General features: G+C 37.4%; 1 protein-coding gene across 2 annotated transcripts; it reads left to right on the plus strand.

Moving 5' to 3' along the window:
* The first annotated feature begins 32 nt into the window (after window positions 1-32).
* Window positions 33-19,163, plus strand: SNRNP48 (small nuclear ribonucleoprotein U11/U12 subunit 48). Of its 2 annotated transcripts, none has more exons than XM_080806641.1 (9): window positions 33-231; window positions 3,758-3,871; window positions 4,118-4,178; window positions 5,002-5,076; window positions 10,210-10,398; window positions 10,835-10,956; window positions 15,088-15,173; window positions 15,572-15,736; window positions 17,969-19,163. In XM_080806641.1, exons 1-9 carry the CDS (start codon window positions 79-81, stop codon window positions 18,015-18,017), a joined length of 1,014 nt encoding a protein of 337 aa, XP_080662767.1. In that variant the 5' UTR covers window positions 33-78; the 3' UTR covers window positions 18,018-19,163. The 2 variants fall into 2 exon arrangements, with proteins under 2 accessions (XP_080662767.1, XP_080662766.1); XM_080806640.1 differs by having other exon boundaries at window positions 5,002-5,088; window positions 17,969-18,963.
* Window positions 19,164-25,228: the final 6,065 nt, after the last annotated feature.

Consider the following 25,228-nt stretch of genomic DNA (forward strand, 5'->3'; position numbering starts at 1 on the left):
GTCCGGCCCACAGCTCCCAGAGGCCCGCGCGCGGCGCCGGCAGTTCGACTGCTTCCTTCTGGCGGGTCGGGCGCGACCATGGAGGGCGAGCCGCCTCCAGTGGAGGAGCGGCGGCGGCTACAGCAGGAGCTTAGCGAGTTCGTGGAGAGCTGCTGCCGGAGGCTGGAGGAGGTGACGGCGTCCCTGGGCTGGAGCCTGGATCGGCTGGACCCTGGGGAGGAGGCGGCAGAGGTGAGGGGGGCTTGCGTCCCGGGTCCTTTTGGGGGCCCTCAGCGTGCGGTGTCCTGTTGGGAGGAGGAATCCGCGTGGGAGCCCCCTCCGGTCTGCAGAGCCGTGGTGGGCGCCCGGGACCGGGCCTGGAGCGCCCTTGACGCCTGCGGGCCTCGGGTGGGGCGCGTGGGCGCCTTCAGAGCGCTCTGCGCCGGTCGCCCGTGCGGCGCTCCTGCGGAATTTCGGTTCAAGAAGAGGGTGAAAATGCGCTGGGTGAGGAGGGATGGCAGGTCTAGGGTTTATCTAGAAAATACGGGAATCGGCCTCAGAGTGCCGCTAGCGGAGGCGTTGCCCGTTTGCTTTGTCATGTGTCACATGGATGGCGCAGTTGCTCCAGATTTGGTGTCGGGAGAGCTTGGGAGTTCACTTCCCCCTTTTCTGCCTTAAAATTCTGCACTTCTTTTTTTTTTTTTTTTTTTTTTTTTTTTTTTTTTTTTTTAAAGATTTTATTTCTTTATTTGACAGACATAGATCACAAGTAGGCAGAGAGGCAGGCAGAGAGAGAGAGGGGAGGAAGCAGGCTCCCTGCTGAGCAGAGAGCCCGATGCGGGGCTCGATCCCAGGACCCTGGGATCATGACCTGAGCCGAAGGCAGAGGCTTTAACCCACTGAGCCACCCAGGCGCCCCTAAAATTCTGCACTTCTGATGGGGCAGCTTCGATCCTAGGATTATTAGAGGGTATCACTAAGAGATGGTGACTAACAACTCTTTTGAACATTAGAATTGCCTTAAAAAATGTAGGTAGGTGTATAAAAATGAACAATCCTGATTGTTTGTTTGTTTGTGTTTGGGGTGGGAGGAGAAGCAACGCTTCAGTTTGGGATAATTCATGATCTCTAATGCTCTTTCTGGGTTCATCACTCTGTAATACTTTCTCCCAGGTTTAAATTACATGACTGATTCCGTAAAGACACCTAAGGCGTGTTTGACTTATACACAGACAATTCACATTTATTGTATTAAAGGCGTCGTGGAAATTTTAAAAATTTGTTTAGAGTGATGTTTGAAGCTATGAATTCCGTTGAGTGGGGCCTTCCATGCTCTTACTTAACACTGTTTACTCAGCATCATAATAACCTGAAATTTCTTGGATTAACACTTAAATAGCACTTTGCTTATGCCACTTACTATATCTTAGTTACTTCGTTTAATAGTTACAATTACCCTGTGAGTACTGTTAGCCACATTTTACAGATGAGAAAACAAACCCAGAGAGGTGGTAATTTGTCCAAGGACACACTGCTAGTAAATAGCAATTGGGATTTTGAACCCAGGCATCTGGCTCCTGAGAATCTCTGTGTTTAATTGCTAGGCTGCTTCTCTAAAACATCTTTGTAAAATTCCAAAATTATGACAAATAACTCTGAGTGTAAAATGCTACAGAACTAACGTCTGAGATTCAAGAGAGTGACTAGTTTAAAAATCCTGGTAGGTGACATCCATCGTTCCTGGAATAGGTGCAGTCTGCATAGTTAACGAAGCCTCACTTTTCTGCTGGAGGCTTTTTTGTTTTTTTTAAAGTTTATTTATTTATTTTGACAGAGAACACACGTAGGCAGAGAGGCAGGCAGAGAGAGAAGGGGAAGCAGGATCCCCGCTGAGCAGAGAGCCCAATGCGGGGCCCAATCCCAGGACCCCGAGACCACGACCCGAGCCGAAGGCAGAGGCCTTAACCCACTCAGCCACCCAGGCGCCCCTCTGCTAGAGGGTTTTAATTCTGAAGTTTAGCGAAGAGCAGTCACAGGTTCTATCGTAGAGCTAACTGTGTGGTCATAGTGAGGGGAAACCTAGAGAAATCAGCCTACATTACAATGTGATAAAGTCTATGAAGGGATTATAGGCTGTGGTAGGACAGTAGAGGTTTCCTGGATAAAGTGAATTCTAAGCTGATTAAAGTGTGCTGAATTAGCTAGGGAAGCACAGAGGAAGCATCAGTGGTAGGGAAGTCCAGAGAAAAGGGTGTGACCAGATCAGGAAACCCAAGGTGGTTAAGGATAGCTAAGCATAGACTGTAGAGAATGATGATGGTGGGAAGGATCCAGATCTTAAAGGTCCTTGTGTCAGCCGTATTAAAGAATCTGGGTTTTTGTTGTTGTTTAAATGAGGGCAGTGGGGAAGCATGGAAGTATCTTAAGCCAGACGATATCATATTTGCCTTTTAATAAACTAGTAATTGCTTACATTGGAACACTTGCTATGTACCAGGCCCTGTTTGATTGCTCTAAATGTATAAACCCATGTATAATTTATTTAATCTTCACAACAGCTCTGTGAGAAAAGAAAAGTTTTTCCCATTTTATAAATGAGGAAGCTTAGGCAAAGAAAGGTAAAATACCTTGACCAGGTTCATACAATAAGTGGCAGACCTGGGATTCAGAGTAGCCACAGGTCTGGAAGCAGAGCAGTTAGGCAATGGCTGTTGTAATCCAGAACGATGATGTTCATGTCCTGAATTGGGGAAGTAACAGTGAGGATGGATTTGTGGAGGGATTTCAGAGTTACTTAGGGGTGAATAGGGCTGGGTATTGATTAGATGTCAATGACGAGGAAGAGGAGATGGTTTTCTGCATGAGGAAACTGGGAGACATAAGAGGAATGGGTTTGGGGTCAGGAGACCAGGAATATAATGAATTTATTTTTGTTATATTGAATTGTTAGTGTTTTTAGCATAAGATACTTAAAAGAGAAACAAGGCCTAAAAATCTAGATTTTGGGAGCCATTACTCTATAGTGAAAATTAAAGCCAGGAGATTTTCCAGTAAGTGTATATCAAATGGCAAAAGGTCACTGGTTTGACTTAACGTGAAACACCAACATTTAAAGGGGTACAGGTAGAACAAGGGAGACATCTTTAGAGAAGACCAAGTAGAAGAACTAGAGAGGTAGAACATGAAGACTGTATCTGGATGACAGAAATGGGCAATTGGATTGTGACCTTCAAAGAGTTCAAATATTTTTAAAGAGTCTGACATGTGCTTTGACACATCTTCTTTAGCAAGAAGATTGTTAGTGACCTACTGACTGGTAGTTTGTAAACAAATCTTTTAAAGTTGGGCTTTGGAGAGATGGAGAGGGGGCTATAAAGGAGAGAGAGATTGAGGGAAATTTTTTGTTTTTTTGTTTTTTTAAAAATGCACATACATAACACCGGGGTTGGGAAAGAGGCCTCCAGAAGAGGAGATAAATGGATAGTACTACTTGATCAAGTAGTAAACATTTAATGATTTAATCATTTGAATATTGTATTCCCGTGGGGTGCCTGGGTGGCTCAGTTGGTTAAGTGTCTGACTCTTGGTTTCGCTTCAGGTCAGGATCTCATGGGTCGTGGGATCCAGCCCCACCTGGGTTCAGTGCTCAGCAGGGAGTTCCCTTGAGATTCTCTCCCTCTGCCCCACACACGTGCTGTCTTTCTCTCTCTCTCTCTCTTTCTCTCCAATAAATAAGTCTTTAAAAAAATGTTTCTTTGCTTCTCTTTCTTTTTTATAGGATGAAGTTGTGATATGTCCCTATGATTCCAATCATCACATGCCTAAATCATCTTTAGCAAAGCACATGGTGTCTTGTAGATTGAGGAAACTGGGCTATACCAAAGAAGAAGAGGTACCATATATTTATTATGTATATGTCATGTAATTCATGCATGGATAAATTCAGATGATTTGGTGGGTGTAGTGTGAAGTTTTCTGACATAAATACTAGTCATTTGTGGGGTAGAATGGTATTTGCCTAACTGCTGATTTTTGTAAGAAATACTGAAATGATAGTACTCTCTTGTTTGTTCATGTCAAATCTTAAAATAGGCAGTTATTGGTTACAAATACTAACTTCTTTGTTTTTACTGTTTAGGATCAAATGTATAATTCTGATTTTTTCTATGAGAATGTGAAGATACCTTCAATTACTTTGAGTAAGTATTTAATAGATTATATTAAAGATAGTATAAGCATTGATATTTCATTTTTGAATTATCAGAAGAATGGACTCTTTATAAGTATGCTTGTGATTAAGAAAGACATTTCATACTTTAAGAGAATGTAAGATTAATTAATGTATAGTGAAACTAGTTTGCTTAATCTGGAATTTAGAGACCAGGCTTATATTAATAGGCAGTAAAAGCCCTTCAAAGCTTTGTGCAGTAAGACAAGATACCTTCCTGCTTGGATATAACAGAAATCTGGCCGTACAACACAGTTTGCAAACTGAGGCTGGAAATGTGTTCCAAGTGTTCACAGCATATGCAGAGGTTAAAATTCCAGACTCTAGAATCGAATGCCCTGATTCAACTCCTGGTTTTATCACTACTAAATTTGTGACTTTTAGCAAGTAATTACACCTTTTTGTTGCCTGAATTTCTCCATGAAACGGGATGATGATAATGCACCTTTGCGCTGATTAAGTGTTGTAGTATACGTAAAATGCTTAGAATAGTTCCTGACACTAAGCAGGATTCAAAAAATGGTAGCTGTTACTGGTTGCTAAAATTTGCAGCAACTACTGCAGTATGCCTGATGGTAATGTTTTCTAGACTGCCTGAAATCTAGTTACTTGGGTTCTAGCTAGATCTGAAAAAATTCTGCATTCAGATTACCTAGGTAGCAGTGTAAGTTTCTTCACTTTTCAGATTCTGGAGATTTGTCAGTGTGCCCAAAGAGCTTGGATTGGAAACAAGTTAATCATATGATTGTGGACACTGATGATTCATATTGTGTTTATGGGTGCTTTTTTGACAGATAAGGACTCACAATTCCAGATAATTAAACAAGCTAGAACTGCAGTTGGAAAAGATGGTGATGGTTATAATCAAAGTAAGTGGCATCGTAGTTTGAGCTAATTGATGATTTGAACTATTTTTGTCGCATAAGCAAATGTTACTCATTTTTAAGAAAAATCTTGTGGAAACAGTTGCATGGGGAAAGTTACATTTTATATTTAATATGAGATCAGTGTGTTTAGTGTCAGCTTCATTTGGTAGATATTTTCTGCTCAAATACAGCAGAGTATTTGAGCAGCTTTAGCTAGTGTCTTAGCTAGGGATTCATGCTTTGGAATCTCCTGATAGGTGAGATTACCTTGTAGATAATTTTTATTATGATTATTAGGTAACTAAATTGCATTGAGAGTGTCTTACCCTGTGATTTGCTCTCTCTCTTGAGAATTAGTCCCTTGTTAAATGTAAGAATGTTGAAATGCAGTGTTAAAGGACAGGCTTATGCTAAAAGAGAGCCATCTTCCTAGCTGGCCCTTCAGATAAAGCCCAAACACAAAGTTTTACATAGAGTGTCAGAAACTTTGTGGATCCCTTCATACACAGCTTTGGAGCTGGGTGAAGAGTTTCTGCCTGGGACTTAACTTCAGCAGAGAACAAGTTAGAATTTTTAAGTATGAGCTTTTAGGAAATGAAAAGAAAAAACAATCCATTGGAATGTTAATAGCGTTAATAGATTTATTAACTAATAGAGTTAATAGATTTAATAGATGAGTAAATAGGGTTAATAGATTTCTGAACCTGGGGATAACATGTAGCCAAAGCATGACTTTGCTTTTCTTACAAGGATTTCTGAGTTGTCCTTGAACCTTCTGAAGGTAGCTTTCTCTGGACATCTTACCTTTTTTTCCCCCCTCTCATTATTCTTTCTAGCTGAATTCTATTCATTAAATTAGTCCAGAGTTAGGATTTGTTTCTCCCTTGTTGAAATTCAGTCTTTACCCATTGTTCTAAACCAGTATCTGGACTTCATCTTTTTCCTAAGTTGTACTGTGGCTTCAGGAGGAGCTCTCTTACCTTTGGTGTACATTATAGTGGTTCCATACCACAGACAGAATAATCTTTCCTCTATTTCCTGTTTTAAAGGTCCCATTTTTATGTACTTTGTGCTAAATTCTGGGTTGTTGTTGTTGTTTTCCTTTCTTTGAGGGAGACATTTGGCTCTTATTTGAAAAGATTACTGAGCTGTGATCAGTCAGTCCTTTTTTGGGCTCCTATTATTGATTCTGCCCCCTACTCCTGTTTAGTTAATGAGCCAGTAAAAATGTAGAAGATTTTTGCTGTTGTTTTTTGGAGGGGCTAATAGTTCAAGGCCTTTTTTGACCTAACTAGTTAGATAGATTTACTAGATGTATTTTGGAGTTGAAAGAGAACTGGGAGATCATCTAATCCAGTGTCTTTGTTGAGGAAACACACCCTGTCTGAGAGTCATAATGAGGTTCTTATGTGTTTATTCTGAAGACTATCAATACTTTAGTTTTTTAAAAAGAGATTCTTTATAGTTATTTCATGTATTCATTTCTCTTTCATAACACACTTACATAGGCTGGACAACTACTTCCCCCTCCTATTAGGTGAAGAAATAGATTAACACTCCTTTGCTAGATGATAGCAAGGCTTGCTAATGGCCGCGCTGGATTGAGAACCAAGTTTTAGATTTGGTACATACTCTGAACTGAGTTATTCTGTTTTCTGATAGAAATTGCATTTAAGTGAAATTTGTGGACTAGGAATCACTGCTCAAATATATTCGTTATTTATTATGTCTGTTATAATTAAGTAGAAGAAACCACAAACTTTAAATCTGTACCTACTGACTGCTTGCTATTATTAGCACTGTTCTTTGTTTATTCTGGTTTGTGTAAGCCTACTTTAAAGAAACTAGTTTCTTGGCCTGGTACAAATGACAGCTTTTTTGAGGTTTTGTTTCCTTGTCTCTGGTATGAAACTATCTTGTAGTGTTGTTTAGGGTAATGGAAATAATGAATGCTAAACTAGCCCGGGTTCTAATAATTGGCTGCTTATGTGTCAGCAATTTAATTCTAAGCACATTAATGTACAGAAAGTGTTTTTTAAGATAATGAAATGGTTGAGAATTTTATGTATGTGTGTAATTTAGAGAAAGTTCTCAAAATTTTTTATTTATATGACTAAGTAATAAGGTAGATTTGGACCTTGAGTTTAGTTCATTACAAAAGCGAAGAATTACTTTGAATAAGTAGTTCCTTCAGTAGAAAGTTAAGAGGAACTTTTGTTTTGGCACTCTCTTAAATTAAGATTTAACTTAAGAATTTTGTTATATGATATGATCCTCTTTTTAAAACTTTTTTTCATATTGTATAGAGTTCTACTGATTCTCAATAGACCTTATTTTTGTGGCCCACTTGTGTGTTAAGAGATTTTAAAATCTAATAGCCAAGAACAAGAATCTCCTAATATCTTGCTAATTTATTTACTTTGAAGGAAGAATGACTAATACGAGCAATTTTACATTTTCCCATTTAATTAATATTTTGTTTGTCACATATGAAATTATACATTTTTTGATGAGTTATATTTATGTTTCCATTTATCATTCATACTAGGTCTCCACCAGTGTATAGAATTCTCAGTTCATTTACCTTTGTGAAAGCTTGAAACAACCATTAGGTCTTACTTATTTTCAGATATAATTACCTTTGTTAATTTTATAACCAGGATGCTAATTTTAATCATAAACACTCATTTTATATTTAGTGGTTTATCTTTTTCCTTCATTATTATTTGCTGTACTTCAGTTTCATTACATATATTTGAATCATGGCCATGATTTGAAGATCAGTGCATTATACTAAAAGAACCCTCAAGAGACCCAAGTAACTGATTAGGCCTAATCTGTTCCTACCACTTGTGAGACTTGGGCAAGTCATTTTACTTCTGTGGGCCTTAATTTATTTTTCTGTGATATTTGGAAATTGACTCTGTATGAATTCTCTGTAAAATTCTGAATTTGTAGCTTTGAAACCAGTACTTTTTATGAGTATTTAATATTATATGTCTATGTTTAAGATGCTCTGTCGTGGCAAAGGTGACTAAAACAAGAATTAGAGTTACTAAAAAGCTAGATTAGAGTTTCAGTTCGGGTGATGAAAAAGTTCTGGAGATGGGTAGAGGTCATGGTTGCAAAACAGTGTAATGTATTTAATGCCACTAAGCTGTATGTAATGTGTATTTACCACAATTTTTAAAAAGCTACTATAAAAAAAATAGAGGATCATAGAATTTAATATGGTTACAGCACATTCAGATGTACTTCTAAATCATGTAGAAGCTTATATTTGAAAATTTACTTTTTAATGGAAATGTAAGCTTATTTGTGTTTTCCTTTTTTTTTTTTTTGGTCAGAAATATCTATATGTTCTCAATGATTTGAATGCAGTTTGTTGTTTAACTTTTCCTGTACTTTTTCTTTTTCAGTAATTGGGGTGAGTATAAAGAGGAATTAGGAACCTGAATATACTCCTTATTTAAAGATATGCAGTATCCTTTTTGCAAATGATATCCTTTTAAAAGTATCACTCAAATTTCTAAACTTTATCTTAACCACTGTCACAATATTATAATCTTTGGAATTTTAGTTGAATTTCAAGGAATTTAAGTATCAGTCTTCACCATACAGAAATTTCAGATGAATAAAGACGACTCCAGAATATTTTAAGGAGGAAATTATATTTCTTTGTCTAAAAGTAACAGGCAAAGGTTTATGTGGAGCTTGTTTATAATATATCAGTATTTTCCAATCTTTGTATTTTTTCCTCCCAGCTTTTTATAGCTTATATTCAAAGGAATTAGGCTTATCAAAGCTAAGTCATTTTTATAGTACAAAGTTAAATGTTTTAACACTTACCTGCATAAAAAGGCTTTTCCAAGTGTCTACCAGAATTAGAGTGAAATTGATCGACTTGAAAGGAAACCCTTCTCCACTAATTCAGAACCCTTTGACTAATACAAATGACCATGTATTGTTATCCATGGCTATTCACAAACTCATATTCAATGTAGCACTCCTCTTAATTTGTAGACAAATGTAAAGTCACCTCTTTTTTGTGTGTTGTAGTTCTTAGTTCATAGTTTGCTCTTATTTTAATTTTTCTTTTGCCTCTTTACTTAGGAAGTCAATGAGGTTAGGCTTTATCAAATAAAAGTACTGGGAAGAGCTACTGATCTTACCTTGTTCTATGAACCAGAGTTATTACTTTAGGGTAACTTAGGAAACATTAGTAGCTCCTGTTCATTGTTTTCATCAGTGAATAATGAAGGCTAGAAAGAATTGTTTTAAAACAATTGCTTTATTTACAGTTATAATTTTTTTATTTCTTTGAGAAAATTTGAATCTCAAAACAAAAATTTTCTTCAATGTTTAATACATCATATCAAGGTATTGTATTTACTTTCTTTCATTAATGAACAGATTTTAGAAAGTTCTGTGACTATTGGGGGGGGCACTCCTGTTAACTTTTTAAAATGAATTTGGTTATGCCAGTATGCTTCTTCAGAAAATTAGAAGTTTGGTTTTAGTTTAATCTGTCATTCTCTGGTCTGGGGAAGTTTGGGATTTCTGCTACTTAAGTAATTGTGTTTTGGTCCCTAACTCTGAATCATTGTACAGTTGGGATATATTTTGACTATGGAGCACCTAACATGATGCCTCATATAAAAAGACATTTTTTACACATTTTTCATACTTCCATAATTTATTTTCAGAAGGACTACAATGTGTACTACATTTTTTTCTCCCACCTTTTATGGGGAAAAGCATTTAAACAGAAAGAAAGTTAATATCTACTTTTATAATATTGGTAACCTTCTAAAAATTGTTACCCAGGAAGTTTTATGAGCAAATTATCTCATGGTTATTACTGCCTGCCTTCATGGGATCTGTCCTAACATTGTTGAAGAGAATAGCAAAGAATCCACATACATCTTCTCTGTGGATATAGCATTGAGGATAAAGTCACTGTTTACCATTTATCACATAGATGGATATCTTATATATTAAGGGATTACTATGAAAACAGTTGTGTTAATGTTGCATTATTACAGAGCATGTTTAAAGATAAGGAGTGGATTTTAAGTCCATAACGTATTTATGCTTCATGTATTGTTTATTCTTGTGGTTTTATTTTTACTTTAGGGATTTATTCTTCATTACCTGTTGAAGTTCCTCTGAATCACAAACGGTGTGTTTGTGATCTGACCCAAGCTGATCGTCTTGCCCTGTATGATTTTGTAGTGGAGGAGACGAAGAAAAAGCGCTCTGATTCACAGATTATTGAAAATGACAGTGATCTCTTTGTAGACTTGGCTGCCAAAGTCAATCAAGGTTTGAGATGAATACCATGTTATATTTCTTAATTGTCATTTCATTCTTTGTGTATTACTAAGATTTAGTTGTCAGACCACTTTGAATAGAAATAGAATGGTTTTGCATTATCTGATATTCACATAGATGTTAAGATGTTTACTCAGTGCGTGAAATTTTGCTCTCTGACTTTTACATTAAGCATACCTTCCTTCTATAAAATTGTTACAGCTGTGCTTGTCCTTTAATCTTTGTACTTTAATAGTCTTAGCTGCAACTAATGGCTAGAGAAAAGGAATGATATAAAACAGCCTATTTCTATAATATGAAACTTTTTAGGATGTTTTTGGATGCATGGAAACATGTTGAAATATGAGATTATTGTGGTCTTTCTTCCTGCTAATTCATAAGAATTTAAAAGCTTCCGAGGATGTAATTTATTTTATTCTTTTATTAGATAATAGTCGAAAAAGTCCAAAATCTTACCTTGAAATCCTGGCAGAAGTGAGAGATTATAAAAGAAGACGCCAGTCCTATAGAGCTAAGAATGTTCACATAACCAAGAAATCATATACGGAGGTAAGTTTTATATATTCTTTTAGAGCTTTGTTGAGAACAGAAATTTCCCTTAGTTATGTAATTCTGCTCTGTGGGTTTCCACAGTTCCTTAGAGGTTATCTGAAAGAAGGTATCTTCAAGGCGGCCACACCTGATTTGTATTTGCTCCATTCCTTTCAGATCCACTGTACCAGGCAAAGGCTTTTCAGGGTTCAACAATCTTATGTGAAGAGTCTGTACAATCTTAAAAAAAATACCAGCTTTTGAGAGCATTATGTCACGATAAAAGAATAGATTTTGGCCTTAGACCTGTGTTAGAGTTTTGATCCTGCTGTTTATCATTGGCTGTTTGGCTTGAACAGCTTATTTGAACATTTTAAGTGTCAATATTTTTCATTTTAAACATTTTATGTAGACTTTGTAGGGTTGTTACACGAATTGATTGAGAATGCATGTGGACACAGAAATTGGTCAACAAATAGCCTTTCTCTTTTCCTTACAGAAATTTTAGCATGCTTTTGTGTACTCTGTTAAGTATTTGGGCTTAAAAAACGTTTGGTATAAATTATTTATACTTTAATTTCTTGATATATATCTAGACTTATTTTCAGAGTTCCTTTAGTGGATAGAGCTGGTGAATTTTTTGGTACATGACTTACTTTACCCACACTACAAATAATTTCTTCATTGGATCTCTAAATTCTTAACCACATTATTTCTTACTTCTCTCTATGATTTCTAAGACTGTCCATAATCTGGCCTCATTTTACTGAATATTTTCTTTTGCACTAGTCAAGAGTGTCTCTTAAACTATATCTGATTACACACATTTACTCCTATCTTTGTGTCAGGATAACAAGTTGTTTGCTCACCTGAAATGTTCTTTGTTGTTGCTCTTTTAAATCTCAATAAGTTTAAGGTCCACTGTCACCATGAGGTGCTCCTTCCCTGGTTGATTGCTGTTATGTTCTCGGTACCACATAGCTTGGTATTTAAATCTTCTGCTGTTCATTTTACAATTAAAATACATGTTCTAGGCTTATCTCTTCCAGTGGAGGTCTGGGACCATGTCATACTGCCTAAGTATTCTTATAGTCCCTCAAGTACTTGGTGGTTCATCAGTGTTTCTTCTCCAGGCTCATTACCTTGTAATCAAGTGTAAATGTTGTTACTAGTGTTCTTCACAATTGTATATTAACTTTTTATTATGCAAATATTCAAACATATACTAAAGTGACTGGAGTAGTCTTATGAACCCTTTTGTCCCTGTCACTCAGCCTCAACAATTATCAACAGATGACCTTGTCATTTTATTTATATTCTCACTCACTACCTCCCATTCTCTTCTTCCTCCACACTGATAATTTAGGAAGCAGATGCGAAATACCTTTCATCTGTAAAAACTTCAGTGTTTACAAATCTTTCAGTGATTTATCATATTTCTGGTCATGGCTTTGTCAACATTTTACCTCTTTCTAGTTTCATTCATACCATCTAAAATTTTTGTTTGCTTTGGATTAGAACCTAAACTTTGTTAGAATTTAGAAAAAAAATTATTGCTGCCTGTACTCCGTATGCATAACACTGCTGTTGGGTAGGTAAAGATAAATGGCACACAGCCCCCACCCAGCAGGAGCTTAGTGTAATTTAACAAGTGAAACTTCTTTCAAAATACAGATTGCATTAAGTGATAAAGTGAGATCAAAGTATGTGGGAGAAAATAGCGATTCTTCTTTTAAAATATAAGATTGGTATACCATCTTTAATATGTTTTCTGAAAATAAGCTGGTATACCAGCTTTATAGAGAAGATAGCAGTGGAAGGAAAGGGAGAAGCAGGAATGGTAAAGCATGTCTGTTCATAGGCTCTTTCCTGTGTGGTGAACCTGGAAACTATCCAGTAACATTCAGGCCTCGTGGAGCTCATGTAAAGCTACTACTAGTCTGGAGTCATGTTGGGCTACTCTGGAAGTGTTAGAGCTGGGAGTGGGAATGTAGGTGTGTGTGTTTGACTCATGTTACATGTCTTAGATTTTCACAAGAGAGTACAGTAGAGGAGGGGAACTCGTGGGTAAGGATATTCCAGGTCAAAGGACTAATGTTCCTAAAAACATATAAAAGAGCAGCAGTTTTCCAGAGACCCATCAGTAATCCAAGGTGCCTAGAGCTTAGGGTTTCTGAACTATGCAGTAAGAGATAAGGCTGGTTTCAATTATGTGATGTAGTAAAATCACGAAAGGCTTCAGAGGCTCTATTAAGGATTTTGGACATTGTTCCATTTTACTTTGGGAGCCATTGAAAGTTTCTTTAAAGTGGGGAGAAACTCAGTCACTACATAGTGACTATATAGTGTGTGTCTTTGAGATTGCCCCTTGTCCCTTGTACCTTCTGTCTGTCTGTTTATCTATTTGCGAGAGATCACGACCGGGGCTGGGGGTGAGGAAGGGGTAGAAGGAGAAGCCAACTCCCCACTGAGCAGGGACCCTGATGCAGGACTCAATCCCAGGATCCTGGGATCATGACCTGACTGAAGGCAGATGTTTAACTGACTGAGCTACCTAGGTGTCCCCTCCCTTTTTTTTTTTTTTTTTTTTTTTTAAAGATTTTATTTATTCATTTGACAGACAGAGATCACAAGTAGGCAGAGAGGCAGGCAGAGAGAGAGGAGGAAGCATGCTCCCTGCCGAGCAGAGAGCCGGACGCGCGGGGCTAGATCCCAGGACCCTGGGATCATGACCTGAGCCGAAGGCAGAGGCTTTAACCCACTGAGCCACGCAGGTGCCCCTCCCCGGTACCTTCTTTTTTTTTTTTTTTTTTAAAGATTTTATTTATTTAATTGATAGAGCACAAGTAGGCAGAGAAGCAGGCAGAGGGAGAGGGGGAAGCAGGCTCCCTGCAGAGCAGAGAGCCCGATGTGGGGCTCGATCCCAGGACCCTGGGATCACGACCTGAGCTAAAGGCAGATGCTTTAACCCACTGAGCCACCCAGGTGCCCCCCACCCCGTACCTTCTTAAAACACTTCCTCAGTAGGCATGACGGAAGTGTAAGCTATTTTAGTTTCATCTGTGCTCCCAGGTGACCAGCCCTATGCTTGTTGTTAGCATGGATAAATAGGAAAGAAAAAACTTCCAAGTTGTTCTGAGAAGTTAGGGGTTTATATAGTCTGTTAGGAAAGTATCTATGAAGTGACTGAGATGTTTTATGTCAGTCATCTTGACTTAATTATAAAATTTAAAAAAATTTTAGGGTGCCTGGGTGGCTCAGTGGGTTAAGCCGCTGCCTTCGGCTCGGGTCATGATCTCAGGGTCCTGGGATCGAGTCCCGCATCAGGCTCTCTGCTCAGCGGCGAGCCTGCTTCCCTCTCTCTCTCTCTCTCTCTGCCTGCCTCTTTGCCTACTTGTGATCTCTCTCTGTCAAATAAATAAATAAAATCTTTAAAAAAAATTAAAAAAAATTTTAATTGTAAATAATCTCAAATATACAAATAAGTTGCAAAACTAAAAATAGTATAAAAAACTCCTGAATATCCTTTACCCAGATCACCTGTTGTTAACATTTTGTCCCATTTGCTTGTCATTTGTACTCTGTCTGTATGTTTTTCTCTTTTGATCTCTAACTGTACATTATTCTTTTCCTAAACTATTTGAGAGGAAGTTACCCCATGATCTTTTTGTTGCTAAATACTTAGTATGTACTTCTTTTTTTTTTTTTTTTTTTTTTTAAGGTTTTGTTTATTTATTTGACAGAGATCACTGGTAGGCAGAGAGGCAGGCGAGGGGGGTTGTGGAAAGCAGGCTTCCTACTGAGCAGAGAGCCTGATGCGGGGCTTGATCCCAGGGCCCTGGGATCATGACCTGAGCTGAAAGCAGAGGCTTTAACCCACTGAGCCACCCAGGCGTCCCTAGTATATACTTCTTAAGAACAGGGATAGTTTTCCTAACATAATCATAATATAGTGGTCAACTAGCGAGTTTATCAATAATTACAGTACTTTCATCTACCATTCATATTCCAATTTGACCATTGACTTTTTTATGTTCTCTAAACTCATGTCCCATAGTCCATTCTGATTGTTAACAGTGATTTTTCTAGCTTTATATAATTTTTTGAAAAATCTTTCTTATCTGAAATTGGGTGCTTCTTTCCCCTAAGGTGATTCGGGATGTCATAAATGTGCACATGGAAGAACTCAGTAGTCATTGGCAAGAAGAGCAAAGAGCAGAGGATGATGCTGAAAAGTATGTCATGATGTTTACTGGTGAAAATACTCTCTTTTTAATCTGTTACATTATAATTATTTAACTAAATTTTAGCCTTTCCAAGACCATTAATAATAGCACACCATAATTAATTAAAATGCTGAAATTGTTCCATGTTGTCATTGCTCAAGATTACTACACCAGAGTTTTTCTGTTGACATAGCTCTTTGACAGTTTTGGAGAGAGAAATATATTAGTGAGATAGAAAAGACATAAAACGTAAGAGCTATATTTCTTTGCCCTCTCATATAGAATATAAGGTTATACCTATTTATATTGACTCAGTCATTGTTCTGATACAGAATATTCAACTTTAAGCTAGTGTGTCTGTGTGTGTTTGGTGGAGACTGGTTAAAACTAACTGTTCTGTGTTTCAGGAATGAAGAAAGACGATCGGCTTCAGTAGATTCCCGGCAGTCTGGTGGAAGTTATTTGGATGCTGAGTATTCACGACATAGAAAGGATCGGAGTAGGAGCCCACATAAACGAAAAAGAAATAAAGATAAGGATAAAAACTGGGACTCGAGAAGAAGGAAGGACAGGTAAGTCTAACACTGTATCATCTGATGTTGAATTGTTTACTCTTGAAAGGTAAATAGATCCTTTTGTTGTAGACAACGTTGAAAAAATGGGTTGTAAGAGTAAATTACAGTAAGGAGAGTAAGTTATTGATGAGATTTCTTATCATTTGATTTTAGTTCAAGTAACCATAGCTCTGGTGGCATAGTTCTCTGTATGCCTGATTCGATATGGGTTTCCCTCTTTACTCCTTGTTTCCTAGCAAGGACATAGGGAAGTAATGTCTAGGTAGGAAGGTAGGTAGGAAGTTAACTCTATAAATTAGGTGTTTGCCTAGATCTCTTTTTTCTGCTCCTTCCTCCTTTTTCTTGTCATTTCTTTCTCCTGCTAATTCCTGAGTTAAAGGGTCTGTAGGGTCAGAGAGAAGATCCAAACTTTATTATCAAGTCAGTTTTGTCCTTGTTAATATCGCTGATAGAATTTTGACAGCTGGGAAGTTATGAACTAAAGGTAAAATAATAAATTTATATCACTTGCAATCTGGTCCAGTAGTCCAGCTGCTTACAGGGCATCTGCATGGCTCTCAGTGTTATTCAGAACTCTTTCTCGTACGGATCCTCTTTCCCCAGCATTTCCTCTTCTGGTTAATGGAACAGCCATCATCTGTTCACCTAAGCCAGAAATCATGGAGTTATTTTAGTTGCTCCTTTTTTATTCCTGCCATCTGTTTAGTTCCTCATTGCCGTCAGTTCTACCTGAAGATACCGTTATGTGTACCTCCTTACTGCTGTCCACCTGGGAAATAATAGTTTTCGTAATTGTACTAACCATCTGTAACCTTGTCCCATATGGAGTCATCCCTGCTTTACTGCCTGAGTGAATTTTCACTCTTACAACTCTTCGGGGCAAAATCCACATTGTTTAGAATGGCTCCCAAGACCGCCAGCATCAGGGCTTTTGGCTTCCCATCCTTGTTTTTGCCGCTACCCCATGAAATAGTGAATTATGCTTTAGCTAGCCTCAGTTGCTTAAATAGTTACTCATCTGTACTGTGCCACATTTATGCCTGTCTGTGTCAGGTTCTGCTGCCTAATTTTTATTTTTAAAGCCTGCTTGGTCTTTTAAGACCCAGCTTAGTCATTTCCATGAAACCTCTCTTCACTCATTGAGGCAGAGCTGATCTTTCCGATTTTGTCAGCATTCCGCCTACCACGTATTTTTTATTGAACTTAACTTATTACTCTCCCTAGTAGACTGAGCTTCTTGAAGGCAAGTCCATGTCTGATTTAGTAGTATACGCTCAGTATTTGTCTAATAATAGCTTCTCAAGTGGTGTCTTGTCTCTCTCCAGGGCCGCTGGTGATCAGGAATTAGTAATGCTTATTGATTTAATAATTTGGTTCATCTTACTGTCCTTCAGTTTGTAGGTTTAAAGCTGGCTGTGATTTAGTCCTCTTATAAAAATGAAATATTTCCTTAGTAATCGCTTTGATTCATATAATGAATGATATTTTATAATAATTATATACAAATTAACTTAGTTATCAGAGTTATTATGCTCTTTTACTGCTTTCTGGTTTGTTAATGCTTCTTCCATTGAAGTAATTTTTAGCACTTCTGAACAGTTTTTATTGACTTAAATACATTAGCTTCAAATGTAAACATGAAATAATTTGCTTTTACAGAGGATATATTTAAAGTTTAAATAGTATTAGTAGGAAATACTTCTCAAAAGTACAGGGTTGGTCTTAATGAATTACAGGGACTTGATAGCAACCAGCATAAGGATATCAGACAATTTTTGAATTCCGTCTATGACCTTATGACTTCAATATTTTATTTGGAATAAGTTCTCTGGTCTTCATATGTATGTGTATATATATATATATTCAAAGTCAATTTTAAAGCAGAACTCTAAAATGCAGTTTAAAAAAAATTCTCATTTTGCTTATCCCCATGTCAATTTTGTCCTTTAGTTTTAATGATTCATTTTCCATATTTACTCTTAAAAGAAATTACTGTTAGGGTATCTGTTTGTCTTAGTTGGCAGAGCATGTGACTCTTGATCTCGGGCTCATGATTTCAAACCCCACAATGAGGGTAGAGCTTACTTAGTTAAAAAAAAGTATTCTTTACTTCTCACTGTATCTTTTAACTTGTTCTGAAGTATATTACTGGTGAATTACTATTTTAAAATTCTGATATTAAGATGTCCATCATTTGTAATACCTTTTTTTCCACTCCTGTCATTTCAGGGATGGGGAAAGACATCATAGTCATAAAAGGAGAAAGCAAAAAATATAATGAGGTATTGGTACATGTATTAATTATGCTTATGTCATGGTAACCAGTATGACAACATTTTAATTAAAATTTCTTTGAGTAGGAGAATGTTTATATGACTTGTTTAGTGCTCAGATCATTAATTTTCAGTAAGTACTTTGTTTCAAACCATGAGTATACTATTATGTCCTTTAACTTTGTTTTGCTTATATTTTAATAGATGATTGCTTCCTATTATAGATTTTGTTTCATTCTTTATGATAATTTATGTATCAGAAAATTCTTTAAAGTCTGTACTTAAACTATATAAATAATACACGAACACATTCTCATTTTTAAAAATGAAACCTCATAGCTAAGGTTAACATCCCCTTGGAACCACAATCTGTAATCCCTGTGGCCACCTCAGAAACTACGACTTAACCACTGCACTGGTGAAATGTAGTAGGGCAAAAACCACCTAAATATCTGTCAGAAGGGGAATGGCCTGGTTAAATAAAATATGGTATAGTCATGTGATAGATAACTATATTGGATTTAAAAGAAATAAACTTTATAATAACATGGATAGATCTCAGAAACATAATGCTAAGTGAAAATAGCAAACTGCAGAAAAATATATACAAGTTACATTTACGTACAATATAATACTGTACATTTTCTGTGACCATGTATGTATGTAAATATATTTTTAAAGGTTCAGAAGGACCAATTCCAATCTCATAACAGTAATTATTTGTGGGAGGAGGTATAGATGGGAGAGATATGGAATGAAAACCAGGATTGAGAGGGTGGTCAAAGAAAACTTCAGCTTTATCCACAATATGTTAATTTTTTAAAGGCATTCATCTTTCACGTGTTAATTAAAAGTAGATTTTAATTAAAATTAAAAATATACTGTCATTTTCTTTTATGTAAATCATCTTTATTGAGGTACTGTTTATATAAAATAAAATGCACCCATTTTAAGTGTACGTTTCATTTAATTTTGACCAACTTATACCCCAGCCAATGAAGTTGTCACCTTGATCAAGGTAGAGAACATTTCCATCACCCCCCAAAATTCTCATATACCCCTTTTCCAATTTCTCTAGGCAACCAAGATCTGGTTTTTGTTGCTATTGATTAGATGTATCTTTTTCAGAATTCCAATAAATGGAATACTATAATATGTACCTTCTTCCACTCCACGTATTTTTGAGATCGACCCATGTTTTGTGTGTCAGTTGTCTCCTCCTTTTTGTTTGTAGTATATTTTGTTGTATGATAGGTCACTCAGGTGAAACTTGGCCATTAAATGTTAATCACCTCCTGTCTAGTAACAATATTTGGAATCTTAAAAACTCAGGGTGAAGATTCCAAAGTGGGTTTCAAATAGCAATGAAACTTAAAATAAGTAACTGACAGTGACAGAAAGGTTGACTGGCTTTAGATCAGATTGGCTGTTGGGCTTTAGGTATAAAAAACAGCTCTCAGATTTATAAGTTGGAAATCAACAGTTTACCTGCCAATATGAAGTCTTACTACTGCTATTGTACTTAATTTCTAAATATATAAAATTCAGATTTAAAAATCTTAAGGACTTTGGTGTTACATAATGGGGAACCATGTGGAATCGCTGCTTTTGTAGGTCAAAAACCATTTGAATTCATCAGCGGTTTTATATGTTGTAACTTAATTTATTGTTTTGTTTTTCAATGTGATTTCAGTGATTTTGCTGAGTGGAAGAAACTAAAAAGTGAGATTGAAAGGCATACTTGGATTTTTAGTAGAAGAGAGAAATAAGTGGAAAGAAGTGTGTTGGTGGACTTAACGAAAAATAGGTTAGAAGGGAAAAGGAGATCATCTAACCAGAGTGCTTGCTTCAACAGTACATATACCAGAATTGGGAGGGTGCAGAGAAGATGAGCATGGCTCCCGCGCAAGGGTGAGAAGTAAAATGTAACCAGAGTTCTTTACAGATTTTTAAGTGTAATACCAGCTACTGCAAGCTATCCAATAAAATAGATTTAGATGGAAAGAGCCTTTATTTGATCCTTGCACATATTCATTTTCCATGCTTATCTGTTTGTGTCTTAGACTCCTTCACTGGATTATGAGCTCTTTGAGAGAAGGTTTTATATCTTTATCAATATAACCCCCATGCCTAGCACAATAGCTGTCAATTTATCATTTTAAATTTTGGCAGAAGGATTTGCAAGCCCCTGTCACTTAACATCTAATTTTTGATTCACAAAATACTGATATGTATAAGTGCTATAACTGCTGTCCATCTTATCCATATTAAATCCCACCTCAGGTGGCACCTTCATGCCTACATTTATGATCTACTGGCCATAAACAGTTTTCTCTCCTGAACTCTCTTAAAAGCACTAAGGATAGTTAACATTCATTGATCACTTACTATGTAGCAGAAACTTTTTAAAAAAATATACATATATAAAGTATACATAGCAACATTTACCATTTTAGCTGTTTTTAAGTCCATAGTTCCGTGGCATTAGTAATCACATTGTTGTACAACCATCACCACTATATGTCTCCAGAATGTTTTCATCATCCCAAACTGAATCTGTCTCTACCCATTAAACAGCAGCTCTCCATTTACCCCTTCCCTCAGCCCTTGGTAATCACCACTCCACTCTCTATGAATTTGACTCCTCTAGGGACCTCATAGAAGTGGAATCAGAATTGTGTGTATGTGTGTGTGTGGCTTATTTTACTTAGTGTTTTCAAGGTTCATCCATGTTGTAGCATGTATCAGAAATTCATTTCTTGTAAGGCTGAATAATACTCCATTGTGTAAATATTCCATATCTGTTCGTCCATTCATCTCTCGGTGGGCATTTGGATTATTTCCAACTTTTGGCTCTTGTGAATAACGCTACTGTGAACGTGGCCGTACAGAGATCTGTTTGAGTCCCTGTCTTCACTTCTTGTGGATGTATGTCTAGAATTGGAATCATTCGGTCATAAGGTAACTCTGGGTTTCATTTTTTGAGAAACCTTCGTAGTGTTTTCCACAGGGCCTATACATTTTACATTTCCACCAGCAGTGCAGCAGGTATACAGTTTCTCTACGTCTTTGGCAATACTTGGTATTTTCTGGTGTTTTTTATGTATGTGTTTGGTAATAGTCATTCTTATGGGTGTGAAGTGGTATCTCTTTGTGGTTTTGATGAGCTCTTTGTAATAAACATATTTAGTTGTCAGGAAACACTCTGAGGCGTAAAGACTAGTATTTTCACCATTTTAGACATGACGAAATTGAGGTTCAAGGAACTAAATAACCTGCTCTTGTTCTCAAAGGGAGTGGTAGAGCTGGAGGCCTGGTCTTGGCACTCTTGCCCCAGGGTTCGTGCTCTTTCAGTACGTCCCTTTTCTATTATAATTACTTACTCAAAATTGCTTGTGTCTCCAGCTAGGTTTTAAAATTTTTTGAAAGTAAGATATGTTTATCTGAGTCCCCAAAGTGCTTAGTATGATTCCTTGAATGATGTAGGTGATAAATGTTTATTGATAAGAAAATTCAGGCATAAAAATGCTTAATTATTTTCCCAGTGTCATACAAACAGTGCAACAAAGATTGGAATTAGAGCCCCTGCTCTTAACCACTATACAGACATTTATTTATTTATTTATTTATTTATTTATAAAGGTGTTTTTGTTCTGTTTTGTTTTTTTGTAAGTAATCTCTACACCTGTCGTGGTGCTCGTACTCAACCCCAAGATCAAGCTGCATGTTCACTGAGCCAGCCAGGCGCCCCTATACAAACTATTATTAACTGTGGACACGTTTGAATGGACTTACATCATGGTAGTGTCTACCATTTCATAACAATCTCTGCATTATCCACCAGGTTTTCTGAGCTCCTTTATAAAATCTGAAAAAGTGAACGTTTCCCACCTATCATTTTGTTAGATGCAAACTGATTCATAAATAAACTTGCCTTATGTCTTGATACCTATTAATTATATACCAAAGTTCATTGCAGTGATCAATTTTACGTTTCACATGAAGACCTAAAAATCAAAATCTCACAGTACCTTGTGAAAGATTTTATTTATTTATTTGTCAGCGCGAGAGAGAGAGAGAGAGAGCGAGAGAGAGTGAGTGAGTGCACAAGCAGGCAGAGTGGCAGGCAGAGGCCCAGAGAGAAGCAGGCTCCCTGCTGAGCAAGGAGCCGGATTCGGGACTCAGTCCCAGGACCCTGGGATCATGACCTGAGCCAAAGACAGCGGCTTAACCGCCTGAGCCATGCAGGCACCCCAAAATCTCACAGTACTTTCAAAATTAAGAGTGCTTGACAGTTAAATGTGAGGTTTTTGGAAGAATCTTAGCCAGCATAGTAAGGAAGTTGGAAGCAGCTGAGGAAAAATTGAAACCTGCTCTGTCCTCCTGCCTACTGCCTCCTATCTCTCCTACTCCTTTTAAAGAGGATGTGGGTATGGTTTTTTAATCTGCCACAGGAGAACAGCACTTACGCTGAAGTTTAAGGGAGAGGCATTTGCGAGCAAAAAGAAGTTAAGGCAACTTCTCACATATTTAGACTGGTCTTGGTTGCTTTAATTTACATGTTGTCAAGGTGGCTACTGTGCAGAGCCCAGGGCACTGATTACATTCAATGGGAAACTGAACCTGTCACTCAGATTTATTAATTAGGTCAGTGATATCCAAGTCTTTGTCACTGTGGAGTAAGGCTGATGGGGTAATCTTGAGCCTTTTAGTGAAAGTTAGTTGTCAAATGGCAAATTTTACATAAAATGTTTTAAGTTGGCTTTGAAAAAAAATTTTTAAACATCTATTTATTATGTTGCACAGAAGTATTAATACCGTGAAAGTGTGTGTAAGGTCTTTACTCCTATCTTTGAGGACACTTTCTTTTTATGTTTAGTGAATTTGTGTAGGTCCAAGAGTTCTGGTGTGAAGCTTTGTTCCATTGAGTGTAAAAAACCAAAATCTATTTGTAGTTTTTGAGTATGTTTATGAGGTTGATTTCTTTTTATGTAGCCTGCTTTTGAGTTGTTATAACTGAGCCAGCAGGTGTGTTAATTATGAAACTAAATCTCACTTACTACATTTGCGGTTTTACTTCGTACTCTGGTCATAGATTTGGGAGTTTGGTCTCATGGAAAGTCCTCACAGCTTTTGGATATTTGGATTGACACCAGTAATTTCTATTGCTCCTTTTCAGGAAAGAAAAAATTAAGATTTGTCAGATTCAAGGGGCTGCAAGTTGGATTCATCTTTACTGAGCAAGTTGAGTCAGTTTCCCGTCCAAAAACCCAGTATGGTCACCTAGGAGAAAGGATGCCATCATAAAATAGAATATAAACTTCAAACTTACTTTTAGTCCTTTGGCGTAGTAATAAAAGGCAGGAAGCACTTCCAGTTTAAAAAGTCGCTAGGCGCCTAGGGGGCTCAGATGGTTAAACGTCTGCCTTCCGCTGAGGTCATGATCTCCAGGTCCTGGGATCCAGCCCTGTGTCAGGCTCCCAGCTCGCTGGGGAGCCTGCTTCTCCCTCTCCCTCTGCCTCTCCCCTCGCTTATGCTCTCTCTGTCAGACGAATTAAAAATAAAATAAAAAGTTGCTATACACAGCATCTGGACAATGTTAAGTTAAGGAAGACTGCAGGCCCCAGAGAGGCCATGCCTTGTGAGGATCATACCTTGTGGCACCAATTAAGGGATTTGGGGTTGGGTTGCTTGAGTACTATGTTTATGAGGCTAATTTACCATAATCATGGAACTTTGGTAACCCATGTTTTTCCTTCAGCTCCAAGGCATGATTCCTCTTCTAGAATTAGAAGGCTAATTAAGGGGAGCTTTCAGGAATCCAGAGAGATGAAGCATGAGCCTGGGCTTTATTTGCTATTGCTGACACTATTTCATACAAATGAAACACTTGTAAGTAACAAATTCTTCACATAATGGGAGGAATAGCCTTGATCAAAGGGGGCGCTGGGATGAGTGAGATGGATGCAATACAGGTCTGCCTCTTCACTATGACCCAGCGCAAGTTAATCTTTCCCTGCCTCCTATTCCTCATCTGCAGATTAGAATAACAATATGCTCTCCAGGGTCGTGGTGAGGTTTAGAGATAATGAATGTGACTTGTCTCACACAGTATACTTGCCATTATTATTTGTAACACACTTGTGAATATTTTCTTTCTGCTCTGCCTTCTATGTTGGACCAACCTAGATACCTGTCTCATGCCCTCAGAGAATTCTGTCCCACTGTAATGTCAGCACACAGGCCATACATCTTTGAGGACTCCGTAGAGAAGCGTTTATAGGGAAGTGCTTCACATTCCCTATCTCCAGGGCATGTATGCAGCTGCACGCACCTGAATGGCTGACCAGCATAAAAATACTGAAATACCTCTTAAGCTGCTTGGTAAATAACTGCTGTTCCAAGCCCCACCTCCCATCTCCCCTTCTTTGCCATGGAAATTCCTGACTGTCTCCTAGGCACCATCATGATCCAGCAAAAAGAAAGGGATGATGTCTGGCACAGCTGGAGGCCTTGGAGTACCCGGCTCCAGAGCGAAGGCTGGTTGGTGGCTGATTAATTGGTGACTATGCAGTCAGCCTGTCCCCAAACAGTGATACCATTGTTAACACGGATGTATTAATCCATTTCTCACTTTGCCCCATACAGTGGGCTCTGTGTGCAGGTTGCTGTATTGTGGGGATACTGATCGTGGGCATGGTTACACAAAATTGAGTCAGCCACAGCTCCCTGTAGACCACAGTAGTACAAAAAGGAAGGAGGAATCAGAAATTGTAAGGGTTTCACACTATATATGTATCATATTCGAATATGATTATAGTAAGTGAATATATAAAATAAACCCTAGAGAAGCCACTAAGTAAATAAAACAGGAATATCTAATAAGCCATAGTAGAGAGGAAACAGAATCACTAAAAACCATCCAAAAGAAGAAGGTAGGAAGAAAAAGAGAAGGAAAGAACAGGTAAGATAAAAAATAGCAAGAAGGTGGATTTAAACCCACCCATTGACCTTATTAAACATTAAATGTAAATGTTCTAAGTGCTCAAAAGGCAGAGGTGGTCAAATTGGATAAAAAGGCAAGACCTAGGTGTATGTTGTCTATAAGAAACCCATTTTAAATATGAGGATACCAATAGGTTAAAAATACCAAGATAAGGAAAATGTGTCATGCTAACACTAAACGAAAGCTGTTTTACAACCAAAGTAGACTTCA

Source organism: Martes martes, assembly GCF_963455335.1.
Source record: "Martes martes genome assembly, chromosome: 6".
NCBI classification, from domain to species: Eukaryota; Metazoa; Chordata; class Mammalia; order Carnivora; family Mustelidae; genus Martes; species Martes martes.